This window comes from Ambystoma mexicanum, chromosome 6p (assembly GCF_040938575.1).
Source record: "Ambystoma mexicanum isolate Mex_15411 chromosome 6p, UKY_AmexF1_1, whole genome shotgun sequence".
Taxonomy (NCBI): domain Eukaryota; kingdom Metazoa; phylum Chordata; class Amphibia; order Caudata; family Ambystomatidae; genus Ambystoma; species Ambystoma mexicanum.
In genome coordinates this window covers 1,423,260,885-1,423,284,550 of record NC_090935.1, presented here as the reverse complement: position 1 = coordinate 1,423,284,550, position 23,666 = coordinate 1,423,260,885, and the positions used below count along the sequence as shown (strand labels likewise).

Below are 23,666 nucleotides of genomic sequence, written 5' to 3'. Positions count from 1 at the left end.
ATCTCCTTTGACATGTGGAGTTACCCATGGGTCGGCTATCTCCCCCCCGTTTAATATCTATGCTCTCACTTTGGCAAAATTGATCCATTCTGACGGGTGTCATTTTTATGCTTATGCTGACGGCACCCAACTTATTCTTAGAACAGACCTCTCGGCACAAGAACCAGCTGGTGGATATCGGCAGCTGGATGAACGCTAACTGGTCGAAAAGTAATGCAGACAAAACTGAGGTTATGGTTCTCTGCTGTTCTCCAGTTGTGGAATAACGATTTCTGTCCTTCACTTGGGCCCAGTATATTGCATCTGAATTGTGGTGTTGGGTAGTCTCCGCGTCTGTATCAGGGACCATTGACTACTGCAACGCTATACTGCTCGCCCAGCCTAAATTACTTATCCAATGCCTGCAAGTGGTACAAAAATCTTCTGCCCACCTGGCTGTTGGCCTGCCCAAATCTGCCCACATCTCCCCGACACTTCTGAGTCTTCACTGGCTGCTGGGTGTGGCCAGAATTAAATTCCAAGACCCTGGGTCTAGTTCACCGGGCCTATTATGGCTTTGGTGCACAGTATCTGCATGAGAAGCTTATCAAACATACTCCTTCCCAGAATCTTTGCTGTGCTAAGCATCTTCTTTTGCAGCTTCCTAATTTTTTGAAAGTTAATATCAGAGGATGGGACTTCTCAGTTGCTGCCCCGGTCTTGTGGAGCTCTATCCCCTTGACCTTACGGGCAATTAGTGAACATCTGCCCTTCGGAAACCACTTATAACGTATCTTTTCTAGCTTGTTTTTTTCCTGTTCTGCCCCTCTGCTGACTTTTGGTTCGATAGTGCCAAGATACCCTCGGGTCCCAGCTGCTGCATAAATAAAAATAAATACATACATACAAATTAAATACGAGTGAAATGTTCTGCTAAAAGCAAATGGATGAAAAAAACACATCACATAGGGTTGCTTATTTTGTGATGTAAAATACCAAAGGCCAGCTACTATACATTGCTGAATAGAGTTAGGTCAGTTAGTGGAAGCCATAGACCTGTGATACCATGAGATCAATGATCACACAAAATGTGGTCAAATCAAACCTGGGACTAGAATTCACGTTCCCTTGCTCTACAGGGAGCAACGTTGGCCCTCAACCACATGTACCCCAATTCATAGAATATACAGATCCTCGGCTAGGAGCTGGACGGCAAAATGAAAATAATAGGATGACAATCAAGGTGGATAACTGTTTTTGGAATGTAAGCATTGTGGGAAGAATGGACCGGTTTGCTTTACGATTATTTCCTTACGCTGTACATGCTTCTGTACATTAGTCTCTCCTATAAGAGCTCCTTAAAATTAATTTTTGAGCAGTTTTCAATTAAAATAATTGTCAGACTGTATAGAACTGGAGTACTGAGGAGTGGCGTTTTCACTTCCAAGCGGTGGGAGATACACTGCCTGAGGAGGTGCATAGTAAGATATTGGTCGACGCCATTATGGGAAACATCACCTAATACCAGCCTTTCAGCTAAATGCCTAAAATCAGATAAACGTTTTCATGAATGAAAGAGGCACATAGGTGGTACAGATTTTAGAGTCATGACAGTATAGAAAGAACAGTGGGCGGGTCTTTTTTTCTTTCAAACTAAGAACAGAGTGCAAGTGGGGATGCTAGCATTCATACAACCCAAAATTCATACACTTGGTGTGTCCAACCGGAGAGCCCAGGTATCTGCTTGCAATCTCGTCCTCTGGCATTGTAGGCCGCGAGCGTCACTCTGGGAAGATCGATTGGTACACGCTTTGCTCTTCACCTAGTTTCGATCCCAACTCTTATTGGGGAGCAGACCGCCTCACCTTTAAAACAAAAAAAAAAAAAGGAATAGCTGAAATACAGAAACTGGATATATAAGAGCTACCTTTTACAGAGTCACACACATTGTACATTTGCTGTGCAGAAGAGACAAAGCTGTAATTCTGCCAGCTGCAGCAATATACACATGTTCTGCTAACAGGAGCACAGACATATTGTACCCATCATAATTTCTAATCTTTATAACTCTAAACACTGCATGTAGTTACAGAAGAGCCCATAGGAACTGCAGTGATTAGTTTTCTCAAGGGTGATGCTGGGCGGGAGGCACAGTTCTGTTGACCAATATATTGTTCAGGGGCTACCAGACCCTACATCAATTTTTACACAGAATAGGTTACCTGTCAAAAGAGATTGAGGCGTGACAAGATTTCGAAGCACATGGCCTATGCTGTTAACGAGTAACTGGTTTGAATTATATCCAAACAATACAGTCAAATTATAGTCATATGTAGCAACTATTCATGAAGAAATAACCAGGATGTTCAGCACCGATTGAAAGCAAACGACCAGGTGGAACACAAATTAACCAGTCCCCAGAGTATTCCTGTAGCCCAACGTCACTTAGCATTCCCTTTGCCGGCTTCTTCCCTTTGCCATACCATACTTAAATACCTTAAATGAAATTAGTTTGCTAAAGATCACGCAGCTCATTTCAATCAAGTTGGAATGGCCGGCGGAAAAAAGACTGGCAGATCCTGCTATTGGTCTGGTTCTTCACTAGGTTCTGATCAGAACAGGGATTCATTGCATGCAGCTAATGGCCCCAAAAGCTACGTTTCTCCCATGATTCTGGGTCACTCACCACCTGCAAGGTGAGGGTCCCTTAAGAGCCTGTCCTTGGCTCTCTCCTGTTCGCCCTTTACACCTCTTTCCTGGGCAAGCTCATCTCCTTTTTTTGGTTCTTGTATTATCTCGTTATGGGTGACCGGCATATATTTGTATATGCTCTCTTTCACCCAGAGCTTTCTTCCAGTGTCAGAGAATGCCTGGAGCCAGCATGCCACTACAAGTGCACAATGCTCAACTCTTCCAAAAACAAGGTGATCTGCCAAATGGCTTTTCTAACACCCTGCGTCTCATCCCCTCTTCTATCCTTTTTCCCCCCAGACATCCTGACCCCATCCCCAATGGTTAGCAACTTGGCGTTCCTCTTTGAAAGATATCTGAAGCTACAACCATTCATCACCTCTACCACTACGACTGCCAGACTCAACCTCCTGAACACCTGTAAAATCTGCCCCACCTCACCTTTCACTCTGCCAAGACTTGTCTGCATTGTTGTCCTTAGCAAGCCAGATTACTGCTCCATCCTCCTCATGGGACTCCATCGTGACTCCTTCCCTTTACTTGACAAGATGCTTAGTTTGGCTACCTGCATGGTTTTTGACCTCCGTTGGTCCTCATCAGCCTTTGTGCACCATCTCCATGTGAGGGTGATATCCATTGTGGGCATTCGGAAGGAGTAGGAGGTGAACACGTTAAGGACATTTTAAGGTTTCTTTTATTGAAACTACAAGAAAAAGGCCCATCTTTCCTCATCGCTAAAGGGATTACCCTCTTATTTGTTTATTGAGCCTTTGTTAGGCTCCTATACAACAGAATGGTATTTCCAGGCACCACAAGACAAAGTGGGCAGGGAGCAAGGGGAGTAAATAACACAGCGGCAAAACACAGTGAATATACAATCCTGATTCTACTAGGCCTTGTGAGATCTGGACATGCAAGTGCAGTGAAGAGAAGTGCAGGAGATAGGGAGAGGGGAGGGAGTGAGGTATGGACAAGTGCTGGTGGGAGGGCAGGAGGGAAGTGACAAGGGGAGCCAAGGGAGGAGGCCACTGACTAAGTACTAGGATGGGGGAAACCCCAGAGTGGGATGCACAGCTGCCAAGCAGGGGCCTGCAAGGGCAGTGCAGAGAAGGGAAGGTGGGTGCTGGTGTCAACTGGGTAGAGGGCCTGGTAACCTGTGAGATTCATGAAGGACCAGGCCACCAGTCTCAGCAATGGTGGGGTGATTAGCAGGGAAGGGAGAGGGTGAAAGAGGTTGAGAAAAGCAGTGCTTTGAGAGGTTCAGAACTTAAGGAGGTCCGGCTCAAATCTGAGAGGGGCAGGGAAGCTGTTCCAAAGAGAGGTACCAGCCGAAAAGAGAGATATTAAAAGTATATTAAAGTCGACTGTTTTGAATGCTGCAGACAGGTCAAGCATGACAAGCATGCTAAACTCACCCGCAGGTTCGAGGAGGTCGCCCCAGACTGTCACCCAGGCCGTCTCGGTACTGTGACCTGGCCTAAAGCCTGATTGATATATATCCAAAATGTTATCTTCCAAGTAAGTCTGCAGCTGACAAGTGACAATTTTCTCCAATATCTTTGAAGGCCAAAGAAGCCCAGCAGTAGGGCGATAGTTTGATAGAACTTTATGATCCAAAAACGGCTTCTTTAGCAGTGGAGTAAGGTAGGATGTCTTAAAGTAACGAGGCATTAACAAACCCTTGTAAAGGCTGACTAAGCACCTTCACGTGTTTGGCTAGGTAGGCCGGGATGGGGTCCATAGGAGTGATTTGTTGGCATAAGATTTTCTATCAGTTTCTCAACAATTTCTTCAGTCACTGGTGAGAAAGAGAATTCTGGTGTATTTTTACTATGATCAATCTCAATCATTGTGAGGGCCAATTTGCAGAGAGACAGTCTGAGCCTCAATATTTAGTCCAATCTGATCAATTTTCTCAGAGAACAAATAATTAAAATCATGAATTCTCCTTCTGCTGATAGTTCCCCTGTTGCTGGACTCGCCAACCCTCCGGTGTCTCAAATTGGTGTTCCTTGCCTTTCCAAAAGTCACAGGCTCTGTGGCATGCTTCTGCTCCACCACTCCAAGGTGCGCTTACGTCAGGGGTCTACCCCTGCGCACCATACACTTGCTCTCATAATCCACTCATCCACGTTAAATACACATCTCTTCTTAAAGAACCATCTTTTCCTTTTGATGAGTGGTTCGCTTCATCACTGCAAATTAATAGCCAGACATAAGGAGGACACATTATTCTTCATAGAAGGCAGTCCCATATATGCTGAAATGGTGCTTGGTCTAGGGAGTTCCTCATGGGAACGAGAGTCCTTGTCCCCTAAGGGAGAGTCACTCCCAGTGAGGTCCCACTTGCCCAGACCACTGGGGAGGGTCTTGCTGAGCGGGCTCACCTCCCTAACCTCAAAGTGGGGGGCTCCTCCTTTGGGCGAAGGGATGAAGAGCCTCGATACATCACACCTGGCACAATTATTCCCTCTTTAAATTCATTCTGGACTTCTTGTCTACAAAGCCATTCAAGGATTTGTGCCTCTATACATGGCAAACGCATTCTCTCACTACTCATGGTTCTATGTCTAATGATCACCAGCAGATGATAACTGGATCTTTTTATCAACCTCAACTGTACCCTCCCATCAAAGTGGTCATTTGTCTATGATTCCTTACATATTCAGCAACCCCTATTGGTCGATAAATGAACTGCCCTCCCTCCCCCATAAAATCTCAGGCAGACAGGTCAACCACATTTTAAAGTCAACCAACTCCAGCCTGCTGACCTATTACTGATGACCAAGTAATCCCAACGATATGTTGGGGGTCCACCACTGGACCCAGTATCACTACTGGCACAGATCACAAGCCTTCCTCAACCATTCTGTTCCCCACTCTCCCTATTCCCCCTACTCAATTTGGCCTCTTTTCCTGTATTTTCCCAAACACTGGATCTCCCTAATCATGAACCTAAGGTCTACCTGAACTTTATCAGCCTTCAAGGCTGTCCCGAAGAAGAACCTCCTTTCCCATGCGGGAGCACCCAAGTGATCTATAGGTATTTTCCTGGATGTCCCCACCATTTTGCCCTACCACCTGTATGTAAGAAGTTAATGGGGGGGGGGGGGGGTGTAGCCAAGTGACGAGCATGGTGGCTCAAAGAAAAAAAGCTCTGTGGGGTGTGCCCAAAGGACAACGTGGACCCCACACCAAACCACCTTCAAACCTCCCCAGCAGCCGATTCATGCCTCTACAGTGGCCTGACGCGCTTGTCTACCCAACCATAAATTCCCAGGACCGCAGTGTGTCCTGGCACGCAGCAAGGGCATGGGTCGTGGTGGAGCTGGAGTCGCGGGCCTGAGAATAGGCTGGTGAGTGGGGTGCCACATGGGAGCTCGACTTGTGCTGTGGAAAGAGGGAGAGGCCAAAGGGGCGGGTCGGCCCTCTGCACACTTATCTCATAGCTTGGCGAGGACCTGAACCTTTGGTAGCACCCACCCATCGGTGTGCCTGGAGCCACGCCAGCTCCTTCTCCGGCACTGGTAGCCATGTCTCATGCCTGGGCGGAGGGCCACGAATACAGCAGGCCCCAGCAAAATCATCCAACCCTGCAGTGAGGGTCTTGCATTAAGGCAGTCTTTTGCCCTTGCTGCTCTGTTGTTGGGAGCTTAAGTTCATGCCTGTCGGTGGCACTGCAGAAGTGCCTGCAGGCTCCCCTAGCGAGATCACAGGAGCCAGGGGATCTGGAACCCGCAGGGCCCATTCAAGTCCTTCATTTTCCCACCATAAATACACTGAAAGCGGGTTTGGCCAGGATAGTCCACTGGCACATGATCTCTGAGGGACTTGGCTCAGCCTGATTTGATCAGTCTGGCTCATGTTAGCCGACCCACCAGACTGATCATAACGCCCCACCCACCCCCGATGAGGGTTGCAAAAAACCCTGCAGACTATCACGTCGGGCTTCCACAGAGAGCTACAAGGCCCCTCAAACAAGAGCGTCCCATAGAACCAGCACTATATCCATGGATTGGTAGGTCTTGGACATGCCAGCCACCAAACTAGACCTCCAGACCGTGCTACAAGACCTAAAGAATGAGATCCATTCCATCATGGCGGAACTCAGCCAGAAGATCGCAAATGTGGACAAACAGGTCTTGGGTCTGAAGAAATGTGTCAACAATCTGGAGAACTTGACAGGTAACAGTATATGACCTGGCAGAACGGCCCAAAGGATAGTGTCCCTAGAAGCCTTTAAGGGGCAACTCCTCACCGAGCAGGAGGACATGGAGAACCAGTCTAGGAGGAACAACATCTGTATCAGAGGGATACCATTGTCATGATCTCTGCTTCCAAAAGGTCAGGGTTTTCCCAACTCCCTTGGAAGCAGATCCATAACCCAGGTTCCGAGTGCCAACCAGTCCCAATTGGGACCTTTTGGACCCAGTCCTGGCGCCAGTGGCACCAGGCTCATAAATATGCCCAGTCCCAGCGCTGGAAGCGCCGGGCTCATAATGCTTGGGTGGACTTACCTGCAGCAGACCATGCTGCTTACTTGCCTGCCAGTTGAGCCTCTGATCCTCTTCTGTTTGGAACTACTTTTCCTGTTGGGTGGGGCAGGAGCCACTCCCTAGATTCAGAACACTGGAACTCTTCTGGAAAGCAGGAACTCTTTTCTTACCTAGGCGTGGCTGTGGAAGGAGACACCTAAGCACTACAGGAGGCTATTTAAACCACACCCGATGGATGAATCTTGCTTTGCGTTATTCTGCATCCTCTGCAGCACAACGCTCATCGTGTCTTCTGCATCTGATCCTGGGCCTAAGGAAAAAGGCTTACCATCCTGAATCCAGTCTTCAGCAACACCTATAAAGACAAGAAAGAACAGGTTAGCATTACGGTCTTCAGTGACAGCTCTTCACTTACCTGGTCCATCGGCTGTCACCAACGCCTCGCGCTGCATTCCGGCATCTGAAAGACAAAGGCTTACCTACTCTTCGTGCGCTCCGGAGGTCTTCACACTGCATTCCGGCATCTGAAAGACAAAAGCTTACCAACTCTTCGCACGCTCCGGAGGCCTTCGGCGCTGCATCCCGCATCTGAAAGACAAAACAAGGTGCGTTTAAAGACATTGGGGAACTTTAATACTCACGTGCCATTACTCCTTTCCACATCTAACCCAGTGGGTATTCCGGCACCCTGCAGCCGCTCCGAACTTGTACCTGCAAAATAAAAAGACAGAGCGCATCGTGAAGCAGGCAACAAGCGCTTACTTACGTGCTTCCAGGCGCTTCTATTCATCACACGGGCTCCATCTTCAACTCACTTCAGCCCGTCATCCGCCATCGCCGGAACCCTGCAAAACAAAAAACATCATTACTAAAGACTTTAAAGACATTAGAATTACTCGAAACTTACCGTTCGTGCAGTAAACAACGGACAGCAGTCCTCTGAAGTCAAGAGGCCTGCTCCCCTTATCCAGTGAAGAAACTGGTTACAGCACCGAGCCCCGAGGCAGATGGAGAGCACGGCGTTCACTTACCTAAGGTGAGAGCGTTAACCTTTGGGGTTCTACAGGAGAAGAGAAAGGGAAGAAGAGAGAGACATTCAATAACCCAGTTCCTTAATCCCATATTTTCTATCTGCAGACATCTTACCCTTCAAGTCAGACATACAGTGCACAGAGGTCCAGCCCAAAGAGCCAGCCGTGTGTTACACATCACCTTTGCAGATACGATATACGCCCAGTCAAGACCGGCGCCTCTACGGGAATCAGGTGAGCGTTACAACCATCATGGATTCTGGACTCAGAATGTGAGGACTTTATTCAGGGCCTTTTCAAAAATATCCTCTCGTTCCCCGATGAGGACCACATAGTCCTGAATCCAACTTACAGAGTGTATTCTGCCTTTCAAAAATCTAACAATCTGACCCCAAACGTCCTCACCAGGATTCACTACTATAAAGGTAAAAAGGCAATTTCTAAGCTATAAAGGTCCCCTTCAGAGCTGCTTTTCAAAGACATCAAGGTGTAGCCTTTTGAAGATCTGGCCCCTTCCACAATGAGGAAGAGTCGCATCTTTAGAACAGTGGTTCCCTGGCTGCAAGACAGAAACAAGAGGACGTCTGGGTCCCCCGCCAGCCTCCCGCCATCACAGTCCCCAGAAGGGTTCCGAAAAATGGTCATAGGCAAGAAAACCCGCTCCACTTAAAGTAAGGGCCTCTTCATGAATTAACAGACATACTTGAGTGCGTACACAATCTATCTTCTGGCTGTGATATGTTCTAACAACATGCACCCGACTTCAATTATTAAGCTTCAAATACAGAATAGGTTGCACCCCAAAGATTGCCCCATATGCAGTTTCTCTGGTCAACCATGCAAACTTAATGTTTATGATTTATTACAAAATGTTTTTGAGAGTTCTGTTGCAATTGGGATAGTGTATTATTTTTGTCTCTGTGGCACCCAAAGATTGTGGAAATTCTTCATCAGGTGAGGCTTGCATTTCCACTCGCCCCTTACCTCACCCATGCCATCCCAGGCGGACTTTGAGGCATTGTTCTCCATCCATCTCGTTGCCCCGAATGTGTAGGGGTTAAAAACAGCTAATATTTGACTGATTTATTTAACTCCTTTTTGTCCTCCATGGTGACTCAGACAATGGCGGTATCACCAACAGTCTTAGTACTTAAGCCTGGGAAACCGTATTGAGAATGCTACTCCTACAAACCGATCCCCTTTCTTAACAACTACACTAAAATGTACAGGAAAATCCTAGCTAAAGGACTTTCACAAGTCCCCCCTTTTCTCATAAAACTGGACCAATCGGGCTTTATCACAGACCGAGCAACCCAAGACAGGAATATACTTAATTGAAATAGGTACACAGAACAACCAAAGTTTTCCCTGCTGGCACTAGACAACAAGGCAGTTGAACGGCTGGATTGGGATTTCATCTAGCAAACTATTATGGCCTTCAGATTCCAACCCAATTTTAGAGCCTGGATATAAGCCACAATGTCATCACCCTTCACGAGTATAAGCTTGAATAACCATGTCACAAAACCAATAGTTATGGCCAAGGGTACGTTACAGGGAGGCCCCCAGGTCTCCCCTACTTTTTGTGCTCACCATGGAGCCCCTCGCCTGTAACATCGGATTCACAAGTATTCAAGGTATCTCTGAGGGACTTTCCACCCCTAAAATATCCCACTGTGCCGATGACGTCCTTCTATTCCTCATAAAATACTGAGATCCCTTCCCCCAGCAATATGGGAACACAAGAAGTTTAGCAAAACAGCTGGCTACATACTACATCAAAGCAAATCCCAAGGCCTCAATGTATCAGAACCTGATGAAGCGATCTGACAGTTGAAAGATAAATGATCCCCAACATGATCATACACGTCACTTGGGCAAAACGCTTGCTCCTCATGGGAAAGACCTATTTAAATATAATATATCACTACTCTAGAAAGAGTTAATCACAGACCTCACCAAGTGACTGCCCCTAGAGATATCCTGGAAGGTAGGATTAATTCCGTAAAGGTGAATATCATCCCGAAACCTTCATATACCTTGAGTAGTCTCCCCATCCAGATACCCAAATCTTCTCTCCCAAACATCCAGAAGAAAATATTCAGCTTTATCTGGGATTAGAGCTCCTCGAGACAACCGCAAAGTTCTCTTCTGCTAGCGGCATTGGGTGGCTTGGAGGGACCAAATGTATGGAGGTATCTCCTGGCCTCACAGATGGGGGTTGTTCAACTGCAGGCCTTGAGAGCCGGATCCATGTCAGATTTTCAGGATACCGCTCAATACTCTGGCAGGGTGTACCGACACAAAGAACCACACTGACTAAGATAGCGAATTCAAGGATGCTTATTAAAATGCAAAGGGTTAGAATGGCTTCCGTTTTCAAGGTTCTTTATGACCAACCGGGTCCTCTTGGGAGATTTGGTGCTAGGGCGTCCCTCTCTGTCTCAATGTCCCAGACCTTATCCCCTCCTCCCTATCCCAGGCGTCCCTAATGGGGGTGTTAGTAGATGTTGATCAGTGCAACCTATGATCTTCTCTGATTCGGACTACAGATGTTTTCCATAAGACAATGGATATCTATCTCCCTAGGGATCTTCTAGGCTTTCCCTAATCTAGCGTGCTTAGTAATCTTTGCGGAGTAATGAATGGTGTCTTCTTTCGCCCAGTGTCATACTTACTCCTTTCACACCCTTGCGTACCTGACCCTTTGCTATACTGATCTTTCAGACTTTTCTCCTCCCAACACATCACTTTCCCTTCAATCTTTCATTCTAACTTCCCACCACATCCCTTCCCCTTCGATCCTGCTGCCCTTTCTACTACGGATCTTACCATCGCTCGCCCTTTCAACTATCCTTCTATCCCTGCTATAGTCTTTTCACTCCTTCCCCTCACTCCTTCCTCTCACTCCTTCCTCTCACTCCTTCCTCTCACTCCTTCCTCTCACTCCACTTCCTCACGGTTGTATGTTTATTCATCCCCTATTTTTTTCGGCAGAGTTTTTGCTGAAATCTTTTGACCAAAAAAATTGAATGTTGTCTTTTTTATACTTAGGTGGGTTGTCCGCCCCCATGGCTCCCTCCACTTTTATTTGTTCCTTATCCTCCCACCCCCTATACCTTATATGCCCTTCCCCACCTCCCTCCATATTTTACGATCAGATTTTTTTCTGCAATTTCTGTTTCACTCTATGCCAATAGCTACTCCTGTTCTCCCACTCACTATCGCTCTTCGCACTCTCCCTCTACTACTGTTCCTATTCCGCTACTACCACTGTCCCTTTACTACCTTTACTTCTCCAAGACACTCAGGGATATATGTGCTGCTCATCCCTCTACTAGTGACTACCACTCTACCACTTATTTCCTTCACTCGCTACTCCCGCCACCTACTATCTTTACTCCCACTCCCAACTACTACTACTACCTTTGCCACTACTACTACCCCACTCCATTACTCCTACTCTACCTCTACTACTCACACTCTTCCTCTCTCTCACACACACAAACCCTCCACAGACCCTGCTTATAATAGCCTCCGCACTCCTTTTGTGCTCACCACCACTGGTCTCTCGGGCATCCTCCACCGCCTCCTGACCTCACCCAACTAACCCACACTTACACACACCTCCTTAAATACCTCACTGCCTCAAAGGATTGGATACTTACCCTGTCCAATCAGTTACCAGACTCAATGGGATGACACAGAGAAGGCCATGGGAGTGCCTAAAAGGGCAGATAAGCCCCATCCCTTTTTCAATGTGGACCTTGTTTGGGACCTGGGATGCTGCATTGTTCAAGGTCTGCTGAGAATTTAAAAATAATAATTGCATCCCTGGTGGCATAGTGGAGGAAAAGGCCTTTTGGTAAATAATCTCTGGTGGATTAGAATGGCTTCCCTGTGTGTGCACGCTCCAGCAGTCTATCCTTGCCACGTCCTGTGGTCGGTGTTGTGGCATTTTGGGGGCACCCCTTGACAGGGATGGGATGCCGCTGCATTCTCTTGCTTCTCTCTGGATCCGGCAGGGCTCTCGCTGGCCCCACGGCTTGGAGGCTGTCCTCTCTACAGCTAAGGAGAGATGGGACTTGTCTGTACTCAGGCACTGTGTTGGGTTGGGTGGGCTCCCGCGACAGGGCCACAACATTGGCCCGTCATAATATCCATGAGATAAATTTGCATACAATGTTTCTAAATGCATGCAATTTTTTTCTCATGAATATTAATGAGGAATATCCTGAAAACATTACGGATTTGCGGCCCTCGAGGCCTGGAGTTGGACAACTCTGGTTTAGATCTACAAATGGCATCCAGAGTACAAACGTTCTGGATGGCCGCATTTAGAGCAGATTGCAGCTAACTTTCCCATATCTTCGCTATTACTCATTAGCAGGCAAAATCTGGCTTTGGAAGGCCCTACACTAGAGTCAACAAAATCGTAATTGTTCTATTGGGCAAGGCACACAGACATTGGGGGATTAAGCCAAGCCGGGCCCTTTCTCACCTGTCCTTGGGAACCTAGACGTCTTGAGACCAAAACCTACTAGAGTTGGCTTGAGGGGGGATCAGGGAAGCTCTGGGATTGCTAATAACTGAATTCATGAGATGGTTAAATAGTTTGAATCAACATCTTTGCTTCACATATGTAAAAAGTGCATCTGCCCTATCATTTTCGGATGTGAGCATCTTTTGTGAAGACCATGTATTAAACGTAACACCATTTAGTAAACCTACTGAGACCAACACGTTACACATTTTTATCGTCTCCACCCAAAAACGCAACGTGAAAACTTGTCTTTCAGGTTCATTCGGCTCCGCAGCAACAGCTCTAAAATGACAGATTTTGAAAATGCAGCAAAAAGAATACTAAAAAACAACAGACCAAGAGATATCCTAAAAAAGGTATAAGACCAGCCAGGAAAAGAGCCACTAACATTCCTAGGGACGTGTAATTACAGCAACAATCCAGGGATGACCAAGAGGAAAGATTGGTCTGTGTATCCACTTATTGCAATCTATCTTACAAAATTCAAATAAGTATTAATAAACACCAGCAACATCTAAAGAATGGACCCCTTGCGATGCCTCTTCCCAAGTTTGCGTATAAAAGGAGCCGGAACCTAAAAAGATATGATAGTTAGATCTAACGTTAAAAGACAATCTACCAGCAGAGAACTCACTCTTCCAGAAACATGGGGACTGCCACCACCTTCTGGACATGTGTGATGCGGTAATTGCATGTCATGCAAGTACACTAAATGTACTAAAACCATTGACATTGGTTTAAAAGACCCATCGGACCAACACAGTCTAATTGCAACTCAACTATTCAAATGATTATTTACTCCCCTTGTTCCTTCCCCATTTTGCCTTGCGGCGCCTGGAAACACAATTCTGTTGTATAGGCGCCTAACAAATGCTCAATACATACAAATAAATACAAAGCTATGGTAATATATTGCATACCGTGTCCGTGCCTCAAAAGCTACATAGGCATGACAACCAGAAAAGGGCGGACCCGTATTTCAGAGCACAGAAATTGTATACAGACCAAAAACGTCAACGCTCCTCTAGTGTCTCACTTACTAGAAGCTAAACACACAGCAGATGACATTTTTGGACTGTCCTACTTAAAAGCAGGGATATAACAACTTTACAACTGTGGGAACAAAGACTAATTTTTCTAACCAATAACCATAACATAGGGCTTAATGAGGAGATGCATTGGAATATTTGATTCTCCACACTCAGACAGTGGTGTATGCTCTGCCAGCTCTTTAAGGATTTTTGCCGTGTTCACATTATGATTGTTGTAAAAGGTTGCCAATTCTTGCCTGTGTGTAATCGGAATTACCTCTGCTAATATTATCTGAGTTTCACAACCATTTTAAGATGTCAGCATTTCCCATTTACAGTCTACAAGAGGAATACTTCCATGTGTATCTCTCCATTAACTTAAAGTAAGGCTGATGACATTAATGAGTAATGTAATACTTTAGCACAGGGATATCAGCCCCCCCTCCCATATATACAATAGAGCCATAATCCCAGAGCTGACATTTACAATGGGTCAATTTATCACAAGTGAAGCACGTGCAAGCAGCAGGCAAGCTTGCTATACATATATAAATGAGTTGAATATAAATTAGTTGATACCCCTCACTCAATGATATCATTATGATTCTACATTGCATTGGCCCTCTTTCTTTGGCCGTACCATTTGTTTTCAAGATAGCATATTTTTTGTCCTGCGATATACCTTCAAAAATAGAATGTCTTCATCCATAATCGATCACATTGTGATGGTGTTTGTTCCGACCTCTGGTAGCATACGGGGAGGTCGGGATGTTGCTCACACACTCACGCTTGCACAGTTATGCTGAGCTCAGAGAAACCACAAACAGCCAGGAGTCGGTGTCACTGGGTAATCCCGTTCCCAGGAATGCCCTTCTTTATTGACTTCATCATGTTCCTCGTCACGTGAGGTGGGCTCCCCCTCACTCACGTGACTCTGGCCGTCCACTGACATCACATTCCTCTAAAACGTAGATCTTTTGAACACAAATGTATTGTACTCACATCGGAGTGTCTGTATGTCCTTTCACACACTGGACAGGGTCTCACGTCCTCGTGTTCTTCAGTGATAAATCCCGTGATGGACGTACCCACGTAGTCGGGTCGATGGTTGAGGCTTTTCTCGGAGTCCATATCTGGTGTTTGCTCTCCGCTGGGGCTCTGCATCATTCTGGCTTTCGCTGTGGTCGTAGCTGGGGGCTGGCGGCGTTGGCACCTCCTCTTGCCGGGGGTGGTGTTGCTTGTTCCAGGGTGTCCTCCAGGTGAATCTGGTGGGTCAGTTCCTTCTGCCTCAAGTGCAGGCTGTTCTTTCCAGTGTGTTGAGGGTACCTCGCGGAAGTGGGATATGTTCTGTGTTACCACTTCATGCCTTCTGGTGGTGGTAACCATGCTCTGGTTGAAATTAAGCACTGTCCAGGAGCAGGATTTATATGACAGCGTCATCTTCTTTGGGGGTGTCCTGTTATTCAATAGCACTCTGTCCCCAGCTTGTAGTTCTCTGTTCTGTGCTCGATGGGCCTGCCTCTCTTTGCCGTTCCATTTTTCTCTCCTCTCTTCGATGAGCGGAGTCAGGATCCGGGGCTATCCAGTTCGAGTGAAGTGGTAGGTCAGCCTGGATAGGCACCCCAAACATCAATGCAGCTGGGCTGAGTCTTGTGGAGGTGTGCAGGGTCTGCCTGTGTGACTGGGGAAAACGGTACATGGCAGGCAACCACGGTTGTTGTGGTCTTTCGCAATCCTTACGATCTTGTTAAGGTACCCCATGAATCTTTCGGCTTGTGGCCAGCATGGGGGGATTTTTCAGTGTTTGATGTTGAGGTTGGTCAGGAACTGCCGTAGTTTGTGGCTGGTAAATGGGGGCCCATTGTCGCTCTTCATCTTCTGTGGCATGCCATGTATGGTGAAGTAAATACTTTTTCTAATGCAGTTATAACAGATAATGCGTAGGTGGACTTGATGTGCTCGACTTCTTGTTATCTGCTGAACTCGTCAATCAGGACAAACAGGTATCCTTCTCCGGCAATGGTGCAGAAGTCTACACTAACTGATTCCCATCTCGTGTTGCGTCTGGGTGCACTTGTGATAGGTTCAGGCACTATTTGTCTCCCCAAGGACTGACACGCTGCACAGGTCTCTACCAATTCAGTTACCCCGTTATGTATTGTCGACATCCACACTCTGGATTTCAGATAAGCCTGGGATTTTACAATGCCTTGGTGTCCTTCATGTGCCAGTCGTAGGGCCCTCTCGTCTAGCGTCTTTGACAGAACAATTTGGTGTCCTTTCAGTAGGACTCCTTCTACAGACACAATGTGTTCATGTCAGATTCCAAACATGGCTTGTAACTTCTCTTGTGCTGCTGCAGTGCGATGTGCCACTGCTGATAGGAAGTTTTTCCAATCCCCACACTGATTGGTGTGTTTCATGTGTTGCAGGCAGGCATCTGTCTCGGTTTCTTCTGCTATTTGCTGTAGAGTCATCGCCTTCGGCCGGGTGCAAAATACCACATGGCATACATGCTCCTCTGTTTCAACGGCATGTTCTTTCTCTTGGATGGTGGCCAATCAGGGGTGGCGGGATAGGTAGTCCTCGGGGTTGTCCGCACCAGCTCCTTTCAACATTTCGATGTTGAATGGCTGCAGCATCCACTTCTCTAGGCATGCTGGGGTGTGGAGCAGAGACTTTGAAGATTGGTACTAGGGATTTGTGATCTGTGAATACTTTTTCTGGTTGGCCCAGAAGGTAGACTTGGAAACTGCGGCACCCCCACAGTAACGCTAAAGCCTCCTTCTCTATGTGGGCGTAGTTCAGCTCATCTTTAGTTAGTGTCCGACTGGCAAATGCAACTGTGTACCTTCCACTAGCAGTTCCATGCTGCGGTTGGTGTCAAAGAACGCCATCCTGGTGGTGCTCGACAGGGAGTTTTTGATTTGCTGGGAAGAGAGCTGGTGGTATTCGGACCATTCCCACAGTGTTTCTTTCTGGGTCAGCTTTCTTAGGGGTGCTGCAATGGTGGCCAGTTCTGAGATGAATCTGGCACAGTAGGTAGCCATCCACATGAAGCTCCTTACTTCTGATGATGATGTAGGTGCTTTGGTTTCTTTAATGTCCGACACTTGGGCGGGATCAGGTGATACTATTCCTGCATTCAACACATATCCGAAGAAGTTCAGGTCGCTCTTGCCAAACTCACACTTCTCCGCATGTAAGGTGAGGCCAGACTGTTCTAGGCATTGTAGTAATTCTGCTAGCCATTCATGGTTTTCTTCTGTAGTTGTTCCGTATAATAGGATATCATCACTGATGTTGGTGGTACCCACCAAGCCCTTCAGCACTCTCCGTATTTCGTTTTGAAATACTTCTGCACCTGAGGATATCCCGAAGTTGAGTCTCTGGTACCTCCTGAGACCCAGGTGGGAGGAGAAAGTTGTTATATAGCGTGACTCTCGGGCCAGGAATTTTTGATGATAGCCAGAGCTTAAGCATAGCTTACTGAAAATCTTTGCCCCTGTGAGATCCACAATCAGCTTGTCGATCGTTGGAGTCACATGACGCTCACGACCTATGGCCACATTGGGCAGCCGCATGTCGATGCAGATTCTCACTGCGTTAGGTTGACATGGTTTCTGTGCTACGACCATGGCCGATACCCATGGTGTTGGTCCTGATGTCTTAGATTATTCCACTGCTTTGGCTCGATTGTTGGGTAAATATTCAGCTTGACCGTTCTTCCTCGGAGGCATCCTATGCCTTGGAATACTTTGTTGTATTTTGTTAAGAGGTTGTCGATATCGGGCGCGTTAATGCTGAACCCAAAGTACACCATCTTCATTTTTTTCTGCTGTGCGGCAGCTCACTAGCGTCTCCAAGCCCCTGTCTACCTCATATATCCTGGCTTGGCATGTTGTTCCATTGTGCAATAGGTTGGAGCAGAAGGATCCCGCTACTGGTGGTGGCTTTTTGCACACATATACAAACAGTTGTACTTGTTTGTCTTTGAGTTGGGCCTTCAGTTCGATTTTCTTGAATTTTAGTAGGGGCAAGACATTCACTGTTACTCCAGTGTCTATGACTACTTTGGTGGGTGTCCGTCAGCTAGGATGGTGCACAAGGGTTGTCTGGAAGTTTTTCCTTTTTGATTGTTCTTCTTTGACTTGATGGCGGATATCATGTGGACCCATTCACTGTTCCTTTTTTTGGTCGACTACGGCATCTTTCAGGGGATGCCTCTTCCTTTGAGGTGTCCTCTGTATCGCTGCTGCTGGGTGATCTTCGCGCAGCGGCAACAGCCCTGGCCTTTCCTTTCCCTTTCCGCTTGTGGTTCGATTGCTTCGGTTGTTCTGTTGCTCTTGGAGGGGGTGGTTTCAGGCAAACTGCTGCGAAGTGGTTCAACCTCTTGCACTTCCGGCAGATAATGCCTAGAGCTGGGCATGGTTCTCCTCTGTGCCAGGGTTCTCCGCACCACTTGCTGGACTCTCGTCGCTTTGGTTCTCAGTGTTGGTGGGTCATCTCCTTTCTGGTCTCCCTCTGACTGCAGTAGTCGCTCCTTCCTTCTGGATGTTGTTGAGTGGAAGTCGGTGCAGAGCGGCATTCATGATGGCTACTTGGTCTTCTGTACTTTCCCGTAGTCTGCCCATGGCTAGGATACGGTCTAGAGGGATGTTCTTCTCTGATAGCACTGCTCTGCGTAGTGTGTCTGATGACATTCCGTTGATGATCTGCACACAGATGGTCAACTATTTGTCCGGAAATACGAAGTCTAGCACCAATTTCCTGAGTCGAGCGTGGAAGTCATCAATGCTTTCCTTTGCCCTTTGCCTGGACATACAGAATTGGAAACGTTCATAATCAGGGTTTAATTCGGGTTTGAATTTGTTATTTAGTGCTGATTTGGCTGTGTCATAGTTGTCTGTCGTCAATCTATTTGGTAGGGTGTTGACTAGTCTTAGCGCAAGAGCGCCAATGTTTAACAGTAATAGGGCGTGCTGTTTTTTTCCCTCTGTTATTTCTCTGGCTTGCATGTTGAACCAGAATTGATCGAGCCATATTTCCCATACGGATCAAAAGACCTCATAAATGTTGCCCGAGTGGCCTCTGGGCCTAGGTCTTCTAGTATCATTGAATGCCCCCTGGGGCTGCTGCTGCTGACTGCCCTTGTTGGGCAGCTTTGGGGGCTCACCATGGGGTCAGAGTGTGTGTGCTGCGTGTGTTTGCAGTGTTTCACCTTTTATTTCCCTCCCTCGCAGGGAGAATATGCACCCCTCCCCCTCCCTGCTCTCACCTCGGTGTGGCTGTGTGTCGGGGAACATTCTGTCATCCTGCGATCCTCGCTAACATATGCACAGTGTGAAATGGCCTCAGGGTTCTGGCCACACATTTAGGACATCCTATGAGGCGCTGACAGCCGCCTGCGGGATCACCAAGGAGCGGGGCAAAAGCACATGTGGGCGCACGTCAGATCTCATCGCCAGTGTGATGGCGTTTGTTCCGACCTCCGGTAGCATACGGGAGGTTGGGATGGCACTCACACACTCACGCTTGCACTGTTATGCAGAGCTCAAAGAAAGCACAACCAGCCAGGAGTCGGTTTCACTGGGTAATTCTGTTCCTGGTATTCTCTTCTTTATTTATTGACTTTATCCTGTCCCTTGTCACGTGTGTTGGGCTCCCCCTCGTTCACCTGACTCGGTCCGTCCACTGACATCAAACACATGATCGACGGTTTCTTTGAAGAACACTGCTTCCAGGTACCCTTCCGTGTATCGGTTGGAAAGTACACCTTTTTCATTCAACAAGCTCATATAGTCGAGACAAACAAGTAAGTTATATGTGTGTGTGTAGTCAAGCTTCTTCATATCAGCGCGACAGGGGCAAATACTGCACGCCGCCACTCTTTAGCTTTTGGTACACAGCTTGTCAGGCAAGCATCTCTCTAATAGCCTGCACTGAAGAGGACAAAAGCAAGTAGAAATAAATCACTAATCGCCACTCTCCAACCTCTGCGTCTTTTCAGGGCCACAGGGCTGTAGGTGAGTTCTTACTCCTTCTTGGACAGATACATAATTACAAAAGTATATCTCTCTGCATAGCATAGAAGCGCTACTGTTCACTTCTATGCTTTTTGGATTATTCACAGGCAAAACGGACATCAAGACTTGTTCTTATTAGAACGACTGAGTGCCTCCAAATGTGAATCTTTTGAAAACAAATAAAAGATGCTTTTCAACTTCCATGCGACACCGTTGTTGAACACATGTACAGGTGAGCGCAATTCCTTTTTCCTGGCATTTCTCTGAGGAATGATCTCCGTTTTTGAAAACTTGATAGGGTAGATATTGATATACATATATTTCTGGATTTCTCGCAGGCACATGGAACAATTGGATATGCTCTGGTCTAGCAGCCGATCCGTGAAGAATATTCAGGTAAAAAGTACACACTTATTTGGCGTGTTTTAAATTGTACATTAATTAAATAGCACCATTAGGCATCTTCTACAGTTAATTCCTCTACAATATATCTTTTACAGATGTCTCTAGACACCATGCCACTTGCTAAATGCATCAGGATTTGATCTAACTCCAATCTTTAGATGGTTTTGAAAAGTCAAAATACTAAAAAAAAAAAACCCGAGGAACGTTCTCAATTAAATGAACAGAAACATGTTGTGGTGGAAGCAGCAGCAGTACATTGCAGTACATTGTTCCTTATGCTGCACAATATTTTTGATAACTGGGAATTGGCTGTGAGATATATTGTTTTAGGTTATGTCACTTATTTTTGGTGAGGTGATGGGTTTTGGTAGTCATTTTGTTGATTTTTGTAATTGATGTATTATATCTATTCTGTTATATACATTGTGGATCCTTCACAACGTACTTACTGTTTACATCATCCTATTTGTTGTTGTTTTATTAATGTGCGTTCTATTATAGGTCAAGTGGTGCCCATGTTCTTTTAAGGACTTTAAAGCTAAATATTCCTTACTGGAAGGTGAGAGACTACGTTATTGTCAGACACTCCACTGGACCTCAAAATCCTGCAATCCGCTCAGCTGGTACAAGGGAAACCACCACCATGCTGCTCACTTGTGACCGCTCGGGGAAGGGAAAAATATCCCGGATCTACAAATTCGCAGATGGAACAGACCTAAAAGAAAAATTGCTATATACGGCAGCTTGGGAAAGGGTTGTGGTCGTAAATTTCGTTGAGGGAAAAGAAAAGCTAAACATGTACTGTGGCAACCAGAAGGACTCAGACTAAGGTGGGCCATGGGTTAAGGATGTTTTATTTAAATAAAAAGAACATTATTGCTTGGGATAGTGACCTGAGGCGAAGCAATAATGACCCCTCTCTACAGTCTATAAAGCTATATTATTTAAAATGTTGTAAATCTACCGGGACTCACTTTGATTCAGTGTTGTTTACTAATTTGCCTGTACAAATTCCTTATAGTGTCAATGTTTGATTGATTTGAACTGCAGAGGGTGCTTTGAGACTCAAATCCACCCCTGCCCCCACCACAATGTGCCTCTCAGAAATCTAACCTTTCAAGACAACAAACTGAACTACAAAGTAAATCCCCTTTTTTTCTTAGTTGCTCAGTTTTGTTCCATAATCTCTGCTTGTTAGACGTGTTTGAGCAATCCCCCAGGCTAGTAATCAAATCTCCCTACTGAACAGTTTGAATCATGCAAATCAGATATGAAGACTCTTAACCGGCCCGACTGAGTGTAGTTGGAGTTCCTTCGAGCCCTTCTAGTCTCATATCTTCATGGCCACCACATAATTAAGGGTATTTTTCTAATCTTTCTCGTCTCTGGTGTGGCTTATAATGATGCCTTTGTGAGGGTGAAGAAGTGGCAGCCACCCGAGATTCTGTGCGAAGGGAGGGTACGGAACAGAACAGCAGGGAGGGGTGTAAACCAACGGATCAAATAATGCCACCCTTGAGTGAAGCAAGTGAAATAAAACACATACGGATTACATATCCGAGAATGTCCCACCAAATACGGCATCAGTATAAAAGCCAGAATAGGGGAAAGGAATGTAAGCAAGGAAGACGGGAAAACACGCTTCCATATTCAGGCAGACCCCCACAGTCGGTGACTAAAACCAAGGCTAACACCTCGAGGGCTGAGCGGGGAGGAGGAGTGGAATTAGCATCAGGTGTGGGGAAACTGTTGCTGGGAACACCCGGCAGTAATCACTGGGGAGGAGGGACACCTGGGTTAAAAACATCACCAAACCACTCAGAGGGGGTCATGTCTTGCAGGAGAGGAAGGAGGCTGACGGAGCTGCCCCGGAGTGGAGCGAGACCAGTCCTGAGTACCAGTGGGCGTACTAGGGCGGAGAGAAAAAAAACGCCGGAGAACGCACTAACAGACCGGCGGCCAAAGTCGGCTGCGCAGAGGAGGAAGGGCCTGAAGGGAAAGGAGCCTTAAGCAGTGCAAGGACGGACACGGGGAGGTGTCTGTTTGTTTTATGTTTCTTTGATTTCTAGGACCAGGCGGACCAGTGGGCTGAGTCTCGGAAAGCCTACAGCTGCAAGCCTGGTGAAAGCACTGAAGGAAGTGGGGGACATTTACTTAAAAGAAACGGCCTGGCGAAGACCACGCTCGAGCCAATACAAACTGTAAAGTTGCATTTACTTAAAGAGAGGAAGTCCCGTATTTTGGTTTTGCTTACAATAATGTGAAGACGGGTGAGCCGTGCAATAAAACCGTTGTTGAACACTTTATTGTCTCTGGCTCACTACTGAACAGCCTTACATTCTCTTTTGCCCATGCAAGCTTCATATCACTGCATTTCGCAAACAGACTCGCCTTGCAATGTTCAACCAAAACGGTCATACAGCTCACCAATCTTGGCGTCTCTTTCTATAAACTTAGTGCTTGACATTCTTCCAGCCATTGACAATGTCAGTCGCACACATTTCCAAAAATATGTCATGCCTTTCCTGTATTTGTACATTCCTAACTCCACTTAGTCCTATTTTGAATCTCATTTCCTGTTTGTCAATTGTTTCTACACTGGGGCCTTTCCTTAGCAGATGGTTAAATGCCCCCATACAGAACGTGCATGCGTCAGATTTTGTCTGATCTACTTTGTGCAGTGCCACTGCCATGCAACACATTCTAAGTAGGTGCATTACATCTGCTCATGTGTCTCATTTGGGGAATCCCTTTTTGTAAGTGAATAGCATTTGCACCCAGCTTCATGTGCAGTGTATGGAGAATTTGCCCCACTCCCATGTTACCCCCTGGTGTCAGATTGAGAGAGCCCGCAGAGTCTAAAGGTGTGCCTGGGGCCGGAACTGTCATGACTGGGGTTCTGTCATGCTAGCAGCCCTCCTGTCAGATATAGGCGGTCCAGTAGACAGGCATTGAAAGGGAATGGATCGTGTGGGCAAGATCATCTTCAGTAACTCCTTCAGAGCAGTGTCTTCATTATAGGTGCTAATGTTAGGGCAGCTGACTGTGATGGGCCCTATGGAAGTACACAACTCAAACTAGCTCTTTTTTTAAATTGTTATTATAAATATTGTAATTGTTCTTTTATAATGCGCTTAATACCAGCGAGTGGTGTCCAAGCGCAGGATCAGGATTCAAACCTGTGTTGCGCTGCGTTGTCTTGCTTCGAAGACGAACGCGTTGCCCCTGAGCTATCCTTCCTCCCCTGTTTAATTGTAAAAGAAAATGTCATTAAAATACTTTAATATATTCACAAAGCTGTCTGCTTATTTGACAAGCAAAGCAATACATTACTGCTCATAGTAACAGGCCCATTGTATTGGCATAATCGGGGTCGGACTGGTGCATAAAATTGTCTTGGGCACCAATGTAAAAGTGGCCCACAGTTGCCACTGGAAATTAATTCCTTTTGTAACAGCCTGTTT

The 23,666-nt window shown here is 46.4% G+C and overlaps 1 protein-coding gene across 8 annotated transcripts in view; it reads right to left on the bottom strand.

Annotated features, from left to right (window-relative positions):
- Positions 1-23,666, bottom strand: part of TMEM150C (transmembrane protein 150C) — a 576,836-nt gene that overhangs the window by 219,505 nt on the left and 333,665 nt on the right. For 7 of the 8 annotated variants that reach the window (XM_069626139.1, XM_069626145.1, XM_069626142.1 and 4 more), the window contains one exon: positions 1,688-1,844. In XM_069626139.1, coding sequence (XP_069482240.1) covers positions 1,688-1,745 — 58 coding nt within the window. In that variant the 5' untranslated portion in view covers positions 1,746-1,844. The remainder of the gene's footprint in view (positions 1-1,687; positions 1,845-23,666) is intronic. The other variant, XM_069626146.1, reaches the window with a different exon arrangement.